The sequence below is a fragment of the Carcharodon carcharias genome, chromosome 14, assembly GCF_017639515.1.
Source record: "Carcharodon carcharias isolate sCarCar2 chromosome 14, sCarCar2.pri, whole genome shotgun sequence".
NCBI lineage: Eukaryota > Metazoa > Chordata > Chondrichthyes > Lamniformes > Lamnidae > Carcharodon > Carcharodon carcharias.
In genome coordinates, this window is record NC_054480.1 from 144362009 (window position 1) to 144376480 (window position 14472).

A 14472-nucleotide genomic window follows, 5' to 3' on the forward strand; every position below is an offset into this window, starting at 1 on the left:
TTGCATGGTTCCTGTCACAGCTGCTGGTGCTGGGTTAACTAATTATTGCACTGTTGCTAGTTTCTCCACTACTGGTATTGCTGGTGGGACTGCAGGAGTTGGGTATGCCAGTGTACTGCAGTTAAAAGGACTGAATTAGCAACAATAAAGTGGGCTTTACGTTTTAATGAAATTCCTAGATTTTGAGGAGGAAGCCTGAAAGCTTTGCCAGGATACTAACAAGTTTATTAAACTTCAGAAATACTTGGAGTGGCAGGAAGATACTTTCAGTTCAAAGCTCCCTTGCCCTGTTCCATAAACATTTCCTTCACTCTGACATGACCATTTGCCATAAGGCCACTCTCAGAAGAGCGCCATTTACTGTGTGGTAAACTGCTTGAATGAATACAGATGTGATCATGGAGACATTTTTCTTAATAGTCAACTTTCTCTGACCTAATACACAACGAGGGACAGTTTTGCATAGTAGCCTCATGCCCACTTGGATTGAAACTGTTGAATTAATTTTCTGTAGGATGTTAGCAAATAGAGAAAGTTTCATTAAAATAGGTTGTATTTGAATCCATATCTCAGATCAGAAAGGCCACTGTAATCAACATCAAAATCCAGTTTCCAGTCTGTACTATGAGTTTACGACCCCACAATTCTTCTTGTGAATCCCTGGTTATAAATGATTTTATATGGTTTTGTTATGGTACAGTTGGAATTTGCTAATTATTTCTTTACTTGGTGTCTTTTGTTTCTTAAAGGACTAGAACATTGAGTTCTGCCTTTCTGCAGACACTGATTTGCACATTACTAGACCAAAGATTGCTTAGTAAAAGAACACTTGCATGACTAATTCTTTCGGCCATTACTGCAGGACAACCTTATCATACCTCAAGGAGCCATTAATGTGATACAAACTTTGCATGATGGTATGTGGAGTATGATAGATAAAATTAACTTGCAGCTGATCCACATTTGGGAGGTCAGGGGGTGGTGGGCATCTGGGAGAGGGAGAGAAAGTGAGAGTGCTGCTTTACCTACTGCTGCATCATTTCAAACGTATTGAAGTTCAGTCTGTTTAAATTGCATTACGCACCTTTGGCAGTACTTTCTACTTTGATTTCTCCCAAATTTAAAGATACTTAACCATAGAAACTAAATTTGACACTGCCCACAAAATAATTGTTGGAAACAAATCCATTTTCCAAGTACTTGCAAAACCCTTTTGACTCAACTGATAAATACTGAAACAAAATGAGCAATAGGTTTTAATTTAGATACATAACATTTAATGCATTTTGCATTTGAAGCATTTTTTTTGTTTCCTAACTGGATCCCCACAATAAAGATTTCTTGGTGAGATTTGTATATTCTAGCAGGATTGGCTGCTGTAGCTGATTTTTAAGTGATGATCAATACCTTGAACATTACTGTCATTTCATTAGAAAAATGATACAATTCTGTTAGTTAGCTTTTGGAGGAGATCTACTAATTTGTACCGTGAGCGGTATATAGAGTTGACTAGCTATGTATTGCAATGCCACTCGTATTCATGAGTTCGCCAGTAATAATTAAAAATTGTTGATAAGAAAGTTACTTTTCCAAAGCTTTCTGTCTTACACTCATTAGGACAAAGGCAAGAATGTCAAATTTCAAATGATCGCGACATTTTATACTCTAGGACAAAAGCGTGGTGATTGATTGGCAGATGTGTTGCTGTAGGTTCCCCCAAGCTCCCAGGTAATTCAAAAAAAGTGCAAGGCTTGAACATAGTCCTTTGTTTGCAAAAAACGGGTCCCTTTGTATGTGTATGTTGCTTCTTGCAAATGTAAATGAGCCACCAGCTCAACTGATTGTCTTAAATTGGTTGTTAATGTAGCGATCAATGCACTCAGCAAGTGCTGCCCAATTGCAGAATCATATCTAACAGATGGTTTGTTTTGGATTTTGCACGCACAGGCTGGTTTAAGATGAGATAAGTAAGATAATGACTCTCCCGTATAAAACTGGATGACTGGCCACCCTAGTGAGTTGCGATGGTAGGAGGTGGGGAGGGTTGGCAATAGGGAAGCAAAAGGCTTCCTTGGGTGCAGGGGCAGCACCTCTGCTGCTCCTGGCCCACAAGAAATGTTAACACTGTTTCTGTCTCCACAGATGCTGCCAGACCTGCTGAGTTTTTCCAGCACTACTTGTTTTTACTTGCACTGTGGGACTCGGGTTCGGTCTTTCTTTCTTTCACTATCCCAAGGAAACTCCTGCAGCAATGAATCGTGCATCGGGAGCCTGATTTAATTAGTTGCCCCCGTCTCTCTATGGCGGGACTCTGATGTCTTGATATCCACTGCTGGAAAAATGACTTCAGCGAGTACACAATGTGTTGGAGATGTGTTCCCATATTTAAGTCTTTAATCTCCCTTGAACTACTCCTGTCGGGTGGGAGGGTGGTGGTGGTGGAGAGAGAGAGAGAGAGGTTCATCTTGAAATTATAGAGTTGCATGTACCATTGGATTTTCTCTGCATTGTGACTAAGAAGCTGGAAATTGAAAAATTGAGTTGCTGTAGCACTATCAATAGTGGGAGAGTATAATTACAGTAAGACAAGTTTACATAGGCTATTTTCATCTATTGATGTGAACTTTGGAATTTATAGTGGGAAAATATTTATACCAAAGACTGACCAAAAAACAAATTTAGGTTTTAAACCACAAGTGCAGACATATAAAATTTCCACAATATTAGCAGTGATAGTACACCTAAATATTGGTGATTAGAACAAGGACCTGGTATTGGGGTTTGCAACAAATTTAACGCACAATATGTTCTGATTGCTATTGAAAATGGCAGGACTAAAAATGTATTGACGACATGTCTAACTATTACAATTCCAGTTCTTTGTAATCTTTTTATACTGCAAGTCATTCAGAAAACCCAGTGTCATGGCTAAGCAGAATTATTTAGGAAAAATCTTGATTGGCAGATGATGATCAAATTGCTGTTGCGAGCAAACTACAAATCTCTTTATCTCGCGTTGCACAACATAAGGCAACACTTGTACCCTTTTTGGCAATTTTTTTTTTTGTTGGGTATGTTCATGCTACAACTAGAGTATCTGAAACCCACAGGGCCGATTGTATTTCAGATTTCAGATTACTTTGGTTTTCAGATACCACATATAGGCCTAGGCCTACTTACATTACAATGGCCGAAGCCTAGGCTAGTGATAGCCTAAAGTAAATAAAATGGCTAGAATAGTAAGACATACCACTGAATAATAAAGACAGGGTACCTGTAATAAATTCCCACCCATGATGCCATCTGTGATCCTGCATGTAGGAGAGGGTTCGCAAAATAAACAGTGCAGACAAACAAATAAAATTACTGTGTTAAAGTTCTGGTGTGGTCGGCAAAGTTCGAGTCGCTCAGGTCAGAGACTTCCCATGCTAAAGGTCGATGAGGTTTTAAAAACTGCAGTTTTGGATGACTTTGGTTTTCAGATTTATGGATAAAGGATACTGGACCTGTCTGTTCCAAGATGGAGATTTGTCCATTTTGTCTTTCACAAACAATCATTTCTGATATTGCTTGAGGTTGTATCTCATAGGCAGTGCTGCTTTTAGTGAAACATCAGTGGCAAAAATTATCAACACATTCCTTTCAAGTAGGTGACCATATACAATAACATTTTTCCTAGCTGTAAATTTAGATAAACATTCAAATGCAGGAAACAGTATTGGGCACAAAAGTTTTCACCCATTTCGTATGTGATGATAAATTTTTGATTTTTTTGGTCCATTTGGTATACCACACTGAGTTATGTGCATTGTTTTTTTCAGTTCTTTGAATTCAGTTCCTCTGAATGTATAGGGATAAAAGTAGTTGTAATATTTTGCCTTTCCTAAGGGCATGTTCGTTAGGGTGGGAGGAAGTGTTCAATTCCTTGCTTAAATAATTCCAACTCCTTGAACAGCTGTGGGGGGTATTTCTAAAACAACACTGATTAAGGCCTGGGATCAGTTTGCCTACACCATTTTGTGGGTTGGGGGAATATATCATTATCCATTGAATGCTGATCTTTTGGGAATAAGGAGAATCAATAATTTTGTGAATTTTCTTCTGAGACTGAGTTCAGTTTTACAAGGTCAAGGATGTGTGTACAGTGACTTCCCCAAAAAAAGCAAGAATGAGTCACAAGCTGGAGAAGCTGTTAAAATTAATTTACGGGTGTGGGCATCATTGGCTAAGCCAGCATTTATTGCCCATCCGTAATTGTCCTTGAGAAGACGGTGAGCTGCCTTCTTGAACCACTGGAGTCTACACGCTGTAGGTACACCAATAGTTCAGGGAGGGAGTTCCAGGATTTAGACTCAGCAACAGTGAAAGAACGGCGATATATTTCCAAGAATGGTGGGATGATAGGGTGTTTATTCTCGTTGAAAATCAGATAAGTCAAAAGGCTGTCATCTGAATACATCTTGTGCTCTTTGCAAAATATAGAGTAAAACTTCTTCACCGTGGATTTCCTGGAATTTTATTTGGCATCTTTACTGATCACCTGTTTCCTACATTACAACAGTAGCTACATTTAAAAAGTACTTAATTGGCTATAAAGTGCTTTGAAATGTCCAGTGGTCATGAAAAGCACTATATAAATGCAAGGTTTTTTTTGTGGCTTACACTGGTAAATATTTTCCCTTACAAAAGGAATGTTTTGTAAGGGTGTAAAATAATGTCAAGAAGCCTTCTGTTATTCCTGGTCCAACTCTGACCATAGATCCCACTACCATCTTGTGGCGAGTTTTTGAAGTAACTTGCCCATGTCCTTGCTTGTAGCTATGGTTTTTAACCAAAAGTTAGTGACACACTCTACCTTAACTAATAGTGGAAAGAAAAAGATGAACTATGAAGACAACAATTAGAAACTGCCTATTTCATGGATTTGTAGGATATAGAATTGTATTCACTGTTTTCTGCACTGAATTACTGGCCTTAAGTGAACTATCATGATATGGACAGCAAATACAAAGAGGAAAAGAGGACACTTCCAGAGAACATAGAGGTGGTGGGGAAATAAGTCACTTGGGTTTCTTCTGCAGAACTGTAAACAGCCAGCTACAAAAACTTGGCATAAGCCTGTGCGGTACAGAAAAACTCAAAAGCAGAATTAAACACTTTGTTATTCTCTGGAACCTCAGAAACCTTTTTATACTGACCATCGACTGTGGAGAAACCATGTTGTGTTTCCTATGAATTATCGTTACCATTCTTAGTGTGGATGATCTACAAAATTAATCATTTTATTGGATTGTACTGACAATGTACAGGTTGTGCTTGACTTTTCTTGCTCATAACAACTGATCACGCTTTTTTAATGCCAGTCTCATTTTATTGGATTATTGCAATTTACCTTCAGCTGCTTCCACAGTTGAATGAAAGAAACTAAATTCAGTGTTGGACCTTGCATCTGAGAAAAAGAGCAGCCTTATGTCATGAAATCTTAGTATTGATCTTAATGTTCCATATGAAGTATGTGATCAGTAATCAAATTCTACAGAAAGTGTTGATGGACATGACAGATGCTTGCACTATTGACCAACAAAGTATGATTTGGAGGGCGTGGCATTCTAGGTTTTTCTTGACCATGCTAGGTGGCCATCCTCCAAGAGCAGTGCTTAAGAAGACCAGAACAAGAAATTGACACTAGTTATGTCCTCAACTAAAACTAGCACCATGGCATCTTGTGCCATTGATTCTGGGGTTTCAAGATCAAATGTTTATTCAGCATTGCAGTTCCACCTCTGGTAACAACAGCCTCTCCTCGAGTTACATCTGAGCACTGCAACCTACAGTGGTGTCAAAATTCTGCCTTTTTTTGGCAAGGATTGATGCTGAAATTTGAGTACGGAGTGTCGACAGCAGCCTTTATTGGCATCAATACTGCCCAGTTGCAAATCAAACATTAAGTAATATAAACTTGACCCCTGACGAGTAAATCGTAATGATGCCCGTTGCTACAGTGTATTTTTCATTGATGCTAACCAGCACTTACTATTGATGCTTTAGGTATTGGGATCTTTTGTGTTCTAGAGCTGAATCTGGAAGATCCTCCATTCTTAGTCAACTCTGTACCCTGCAAAATATTTTCCCAATTTGTACTGATTTGGCTACCTGGAAGGGGAAAAAGAGAGGGTAAACCCAGTTTTCTTGTTGTATCCTTTTGAACTTCTGCCTTAGTCTCATGAAATAGGGTTTGGAAGGGTTATGTGACAAAGTGTACTTCAAAATTTATTCTTGGATTGGCTCCTTAGGTTGCAAAGAATCTTGAGACCTGAACCAGCAGTAGAGAAGATGGGGAAGAAACTTACCTCTGTTGTTGTTTGAAGCTGCCACTCTGCCTTTCCACCCTCTGTAAATTGAAAGATGCAGGATAAAGAATTGACAATGCTGGGGATTAATGCAATGTCTCATGCTGCAGATGGGGAAAATTACTTTTGGGGTTCATTGTATATCTGTTCAATTCACCCAAGCTCCCCGAAGCATCCTGCTTAAGAAGTGAACACCTTTTATGTGATCTCAAAAGGGGATTCCAATGCTTTCTGATTTTCAAACTCTCAATTTCAACCTGTATTTGAAAGAATTTGAGCAAGCTTAAAAATAGTTTGATATATCAGAGATTAGCTGGCTGCTATTGACACGACACACACTTCCACATGGCATTTCATCTACAATAGTGAGATTCCATGCATAAGGGAAGAGTTACCATGTTTGTGTCAACTCCCTAGAGCTTGCAGGACAAGGGGCCACAAGTGCTAACTGGTCAAAGACAAACTGAGACAAATATGCTTGAAGCCAAGACTGATCAGTAGCTAGAACTGTCTGTAAGGTAAGGTAGTGAAAGCAAAATCATGAATCAAGGAGCAGCTAGATGATATAATAGGGAGTCTAGATTCCTAAGCATGGATGTGCCAAATGGTCCCCTCGTTTGTACTTATTTGAAACTAAGCGCCATCTTTAACTTCAAGAACATTGGAAGGGCAAGTGGACGACACCTAATGTCCTGAACACAGAGTGCACTTTTTTTAAAAAAGCAGATATAATTTCAACACAACCACTGAAAGCAAAGGGTATAACCTTTTGCAAAAGGTAACTGATGTAGGATTAAACAGTGAATATAAATAATCACTGGGTTTTATAATACCTTAAAAGAAATTACTTCTTCCATTCCAATCCACCTTTGAATTCAATGGTCTTTCATGTGGCCAATTGAATAATCTAAAAATACAACTAAATACTAAATGGCCTTTGGTTTAATTTTGCCATTGTAGTATTAGCATTTAGACCATATTACTACAATTCAATGTCAGTGATTTTATGAAGTGTCCCAAAATATTTTGATGAAGTGCAGTTTAACAAAATGTTTACAGTATAATATTTTAGCTAGGAATGAACTCACTGAAACGCACAAGGCCTTGGAAAATGATTCAGAACTGATTCACAGAGATGGAGGCGCAAGGTTAAAAGGGAGAGTTACAACACAGCTGGGCAAACTAACTAGGTGTGCAGGAGTTGATTTCTGAGCTGGTGAGGGGTTAAATTCTGAGGGTTTCTGTTTCTGAATGCCGTCCAGAGGCTCCTTTCCAGACAATGCGTTCATGTGGTCATCTGGTGAGATCAGGGATCTGTCTCAATGGTGGTCTTCGTGGTTGAATAGTGTAGTAACAGTCATGATGTAGGTGCATTCGTCAAGAATAGTCACTCTGCCAAAATATTAAAGGGATGCACGTGTTTAATTTTGGAGGAGAGAAAAATTTTCTGTATGGATGCAGAGAGCAGGGAACAAAACTATTGCAAGTAACCAGTCTGGTTGATGCTATCATGCTTTAAAGTATTATTTACATTTATATTTTTATATAAATAGTGTATTTCTTTTCCTTACGTGTACTAGAAATTGGCTGAAAAGGAGAGTTGCTATGCTTTGGGTAACCTGAATTATTTTGCTTTTTTATAAATCTATTTCCTTTTGTTGCTTTTACTGTGCTTGCTGAAAAATGCTGAAGGTGTGGGCTTAGCTGCTGTATTGATGCTTTGCTTCTTGCTGGACAAAAATCTTTGAGCTGTTTTTTTCTCTCCTATTTCAGGTATTTTTAACCATGTGGTGCCTTCAGTCTCTTCTCATCAGTTTGGAGCCAATTTCAGCAATGTTCCAGTGTCTAGTAGCACGATGTTAAGCTTTAACCCACTACAGACTGTTCCTACTACTTCTCACTCATTTCTTTCTGTATCTTCCAGTACATTATCTTCCACTGAGAGCAGAGTGGCCCCCTACCTTACCCGAGCACCTACACAATCTGTGCTTAACACACCTCCCCCTAATATTTCCTTGCCGCCACCTCCTCCACTGTTGAATTCAAACAGTTCTGATCCTTCTCCTTTCCGTAATATGTCCACTGTTAGCGATGGATACTTGCCTTCATCCATTTCTTGCTCCTCTTCAACTGCTTCGCTTCAATCTGCTAACACTGCATTGGCCATGAAACTTGCATCTTTGCAGCCCAAAGCTTCTCACCCTTCCTTCACAGTGCATCACCCACCTTTGCCACGTTCAGCGCTTGCTCAGTCAGCACCTCTTATCCCTCAGTCCAGCACAAATACATCTGCAATGTGGGTCACACTTGGCATGCAGTCTCCTTATGCTACACATTTCTCTGGGGTTAAGCCTCGATAAGAACTTGCGTACTTTATCAGTCTTATAAGGTAAGGTTAGAAAAATGTGCAAGGTTAAAACAATTTATCAGAATGTGTACAGCTATGTGAGAGATATCTTGGTGAAATATAAACACTAGGAGTGTATAAACTGAATATCTTTGCAAAATTAAGATATCTAGATAATCCCATTAATGGATTAGGAATGTTGTATTTTTCTTTACACAGTGTAGCCACATATGTTTCAAATTGGAAATGCAGATATAGATATCTCCATTCTTTTAAAAAAAAAGCAGCTCCCCAATTCAAAGCAAAGTTCCAACATTAAGAGAAACAAAGTTAATGGACGGAATTTTACCATCCCATTGTGGCTGGGGTGGGGCTGTAAAATACAGCGAGCCATTCAAAAAATGCATTGATTTTGGGACCGTAAAATCCCGTTGGCATAAAATTTCGCCTGGCATTTCAGGTTTGTGACCTTTCATTAGAACTGGGAAAGTCACAGGCCTGAAATGTTAACTCTGTTTCTCTCCTCACAGATGCTGCCTGACCTTGCTGAGTATTTCTAGCATTTTCTCTTTTTTTATTTCAGATTTCCAGCATCCATAGAATTCTGCTTTTCCAACAATAATATATTGGCATAATAATTAATATGGCATCTAAAAATTCAGGATTGTGGCTTGATTATTCATTTGAGTTTCAGATGAAGACTTATCCACTGCGATATAGATGCCCTTTAGTGGAAGTTTTCTCATTAACATTAAAAACACTATTTTGCTGTTCAGCTAATATTAAATTTACACCTGCGATTTGAATATCCAATCATAATATTTAATCTGTATCAAATTATTGAATAGAGTTCGCTCATGATGATGCTTAAAAGTTGAATAGGGAGTTTCTTTCTCCTTTGCCTAATCATCGTTTGTTTATGAAGCTGAAGTATGGTGCAATTATTAATGTAAGGTAGATGATGTATTTTTTTCCCTTCTATTTCTAGGTAATTAGGAATTCTACCTCAAAACAATGTGACCTATGCAAGGACGATGTGGACCAACTTCATCCACTTCCATCAAACAAAAGGTGCTTGAGTGGCCTGCAAACATTGTTTTGCTTCTTTACTACTGGAAAATAAAAGCAAATACATTTTACTGTGAATTGGTTTTAGTGTTGCTGCAAAAAAAGGCTCCTGTTGTATGGCATTTTAGAAACTATTTATCTTTTTCCCAAGTAATTGGGACTAGTCATTGTCCCAGCAAGCCTATAGAGGCTTTGAAGTGTGAAGTGCAGCGCACACCAGCATTCATTTGTTAGCCTGCTGTTGGTGCTATTTTAACCACCATAAACTGTGCCTCTGTGGGTTTTGATCCCTGGTGCTTTTATTCTGAAAGGTTGCAAACTAAATTGTTAGCTGAGACCAGTTTCTCTGAAACAAGTGATATCTTTGTAACATTTTGTATCACTTGTTAACAGTTTGGTACTTGATGCAGATGTTGCTCAGCCACCTTCAGTTTACTTTATACAAGTACAATCCTGCTCTTCTCTTCCACTGATTTGTCTCTGGTCTTTTGTATGTTAAGTGATTGTTCACGATAACACAGAAAAATACTGTCATCACTGTCTTTTTCTCATTAATTTAATGGTGTTTTATAGCATTGTAAATTGCAGTTCATACAATGTAATCTAATACCATTAGATAAAGATTTATTATACATTTGAATTATTGCTGTGTAATTTTAATTGTAAGCAATAGCACATTGATTTTCTGGTAAACTTAGTATACAATGAAGTGTAAATTTTACCATTTTCTACACATTTTGTTCAAGAAATATGTATTATGTATAAACAACCCAAGAGAGCAAAATGTGAAAATGAAAACTGAATTTAAAATGCAATGGGATTTCATAGACTGTAGGTCATTTTAAAAATGTATTTTAAAAATTTCTTTTTCACAATGTTTTATACATTTAAGGTGGGACATCTTTACTAATCCAGTTTTAAAAAGTACCTCAAGTTTTTTAATATCCTTACAAAAGTTCAACTTTCTGGTTAAAGAATTCAACATTGGATTGTGCTTGAAGCTAAATGTTTTTTTTCTTTTATCAAATTATTTAAAGCTATGTTTTTTTAAAAAGGTCTGAAGCAAAGAAGTTGCAGTAATTTTTTATGTAATTATATTCACTAACCAAACTGCAGTAAGACCAATGCCAAGCATTTTTGTAAGTATAATGAAATGATTAACTAAGTAACTGAGGGTGACATAAAGGCTCTTAGGCCAGCAAAGAACTGTGCTGTTTGTTTCAGGTGGAGCTGATTCATGTGCCCTGTATTTTTTGCAGTGCAGCACACGGGAGCCCATATCTCTCTTTTTGAAAACAATATCCAGCATGTTAAGAAAATAAATAACCTATAAAATGGGTGAGGGTGGGGGGAGGGTGCGCTGGGGAAGGAGATGTATCCTTAGTTTCTGCTGTTTTGAAACCACATTGCAGTTTAAAACTGTTGTATTTTACCTGAGTGAATTAACTGTTTTTGCTTTTGGGATGTCCAGAAGATTGTTTAGCTTTAGTGGTGGCTGTGGGAATTTTGAGTTTGTGACTGAGTAATTGTAATAAAATGAAAGCTTGTAAAGTGTGAGCAGAAATGTTGGCTTTTTACAGTATGGAGGAACCGTGGTTCTTGAGAAATTGAGCTTGATGGACCTCCAATGCGCATGCATCTTGATGCATGACTAGCGCTAAAATAGCGACACGTTTCCTACTTGTTCAGTGCTACATAATGCACAATATAGTTTAAAGTAGTAAGTGTTCAAGTGCAAACATTGATTGGACACCTTCCACTGACTGGTTACCAGATTCAGTGCAGTCATGTTAATGTTTTGACCTTTACTTGAAACTAATATTTATTCAAGTTTAAAAGACCATAATGTAGTACTGTAGAGAGTTGTACTTCCCTTTCTGTATTCTGACAATTCCTGGTCAAGACCTCATAAAATGCGTCATAAGATCTTGGGAAGAAGAAAGATTATTGGATTGAATCTTTTGTATTCTTCCTTTTTGAAATAGCTAAGAGGGCAATTGAACTAGGAAATAGTTGACTAAAATTAGACCTTTAGTCTGTTATTGGTACAGATGCAATAGTTATCAGGTATTATAAACTCTGCTTTTGAGGTGCAACAGGTCAAATAAAATAAAATTCAGAGTACTGTTCTATTGAAATAGACACTAAAACTGTAAGAAATCTAAATTATTCAAGAATATGGTGTTTAATTGGATTTCAGTCCCGTAGAACCTACTTTGTAGAGTCTGGTGATGTTGACTGCAAATTGAATATTCGGGTATTACATGCTACCAGAAATTTCATGGAAGCATATATAGGAAGATGATGAATCAATTATAAATTTGGCTTAATTTTTGTACAATGTGAAAATATTCACACTAGTACATGGTAGATAGTTAGCTCACCAGTAACCAAGTGAAACATCAAACAGTGACAGGATGTTCTCATAAGTAGCCTTAAATTTATAGGTAGATTGAGGTGTAATTACATGCTGTGAAAACTGAGCCATATAACTTAATAGAAAAAAGGTGCATTTATGTCATTTTATGTTGGTTTATAGTAATAAAACAAACTGCTTTTCAGAAGCAGTCAAAATCAATTTGTACAATCCATCAGGGGTGCCTCTATCATGCAGAAACTGTAAATGAGATTGCCCCTTAAATATTGAACATCTATTGTGATCTGTACACTATTTATCAAGTTCAGTTTACTGTAAGGAAAATCTTCTGTACAAAGTAATACTATTATTTTAATATATATGTATATTACCAAAATGCCTGAGATATATTAGAAGCTATTACCTAATTTTCTTGAGTATTCCCAAATACTTTGGAGGACAATATTTTCTGTTTGTAACAAAATTGTACATTTACTAGTTCGGAAAAAGGAGAAACCTTTTCCAAGTGTCTCTGAACCATCCCAAGGCACAGATGATATTTTTCAGCACTGAAAGGTAATGTCCATCATATGCTGGATTTTACATATTAATTGTATTTTGCATATATCTTTCACTCCCTCAACTGCACTTAGGGGTATTTGAACATAATTTTACATTTTAAAAATGCTTATGTTGGGAAAAACATTTGAGATACAAGTATATTTTAATCCTCATCGCACTGCATCCTGAATGAGCATTTAAACAATGTATATATAACTATCTAAAGTCATATGATGTAAAATTTTACAACTTCATTTAAATCAAGTAGCCGGTGAGTTGAGATTGCATGGGTGTTAGGTTTGTTTGAAATTAACCACAGTTAATACAAATTAAAATGCCAGAAGTTCCATAAATATGAAGTGTGCTGTGATTGTGGAATATGATAAAGGGGAATACAATATAGTGTTAAGACTCCTGATTATTTCGGGCACATACTACCCCCAAAACATTTACAAACAGGAGTTAGGACTATTAATTCAGCAAATTTCATGAATTGAAAACTGAATACCTTAGTTGTAAGGTGCAAGAATCTGAACTTTAAATGTTTTTCCTCTGGACTCCTCAAATTCCTTATAAGCTTTAGACATCTCAGACATAGGTTTTCATCACTTTGTAGTATTTGACCAGAAGGCTACATGTTATCCTGTGTAAGATGGACGTTATCTTTAAATACACAAGTGGAGGATGAATCATATATTCTTTGCACTTGTACCGTACAGTCTGTCTTTTTGTGGCTATAGCTTATATTGTACAATGCTGCTTGGTGTGGAAGAAAAAAAGCTGTCCTAAATAAACACAATGTTAAGGAAATAAAATCTGTGGTTATTTAAAAAACTCTGAATATACAAAAATTGTTCAATATGTACAGTTGCGAAGATGATATTGCTCAAGAATTAGCTTGTGACTATTTTGGCATGGCTGTAGAATTTGAAAGAGAGCTAGATATTCACATTGACAGCTGGTTCAATTGGCTTTTTCAAATTTTTCATAATGTAGACTTGGTGCATATACTGTGTGGTAGGGGAAAGGGATGTTTTTGTGATTACAGTTGCCTAGTGCTTATTACATTTTGTGAAATTTGTGAAGGTTAAATGGCAAGCATTCTAAAAATCTCATTGTTTTCTTTGTATGTAATGTTATAATGGAACTGCTCTTTATTGTTTTTTTCTGCCATTCCACCCTTTTCTAAAGTACTGTAAATCCAGTTAAGTTGCAACTACTACTAAAATGTTATTTTGGAGGAATAAATTTTCTTTGGCCTGGCATTTTTGACATTTTACCCCCAAATTATTCTTGAATTTTGTCTCTGGTGTTTGCTTTGTCAAGCAATTATGCTTTTAAGGGTCTTTTTTTTTTTTGCTTTTTAATAAAGTTGTGTATTTCTAAATGTAATGTTGTGTATTAATTGCAAAAAACATATCTCAGGAGCTACAAAACGTGTCTAAATTTTCAATTCAACGTACGAACATACGAAATAAGAGAAGTAGGCTATTCAGCTCCTTGAGCCTGCTCTGCCATTGAATAAGATCGTGCTTAACCTGTTTGTGTTTCAAGTTCTTCATTCCCATCTACACCACCTCCACCCCCCCGCCGCCACCACCACCACCACCACCACCACCACCGGCCTCCGATAACCTTAGATTCTTGTTAGGCAAGGGAATCAATCTACCTCTGCCTTAAAAATATTCAGTGACCCCGCTTCCACTGCCTTCTGAGGCAGAAAGTTCCAAAGTCACACAGCCCTCTGAGTGAAAAAAAAATTCTTACCTCTGTCCTATAAGTTCCATTAG

The 14472-nt window shown here is 37.1% G+C and overlaps 1 protein-coding gene across 6 annotated transcripts in view; it reads left to right on the forward strand.

Moving 5' to 3' along the window:
- dot1l (DOT1-like histone H3K79 methyltransferase) overlaps positions 1–13947 on the forward strand; it is a 110460-nt gene extending 96513 nt beyond the window's left edge. For 4 of the 6 annotated variants that reach the window (XM_041204047.1, XM_041204048.1, XM_041204049.1 and 1 more), the window contains 2 exons: positions 8124–8739; positions 9686–13947. In XM_041204047.1, coding sequence (XP_041059981.1) covers positions 8124–8710 — 587 coding nt within the window. In that variant the 3' untranslated portion in view covers positions 8711–8739; positions 9686–13947. The remainder of the gene's footprint in view (positions 1–8123; positions 8740–9685) is intronic. The other 2 variants (XM_041204051.1, XM_041204053.1) reach the window with 1 other exon arrangement.
- The last annotated feature ends 525 nt before the right edge of the window (positions 13948–14472 follow it).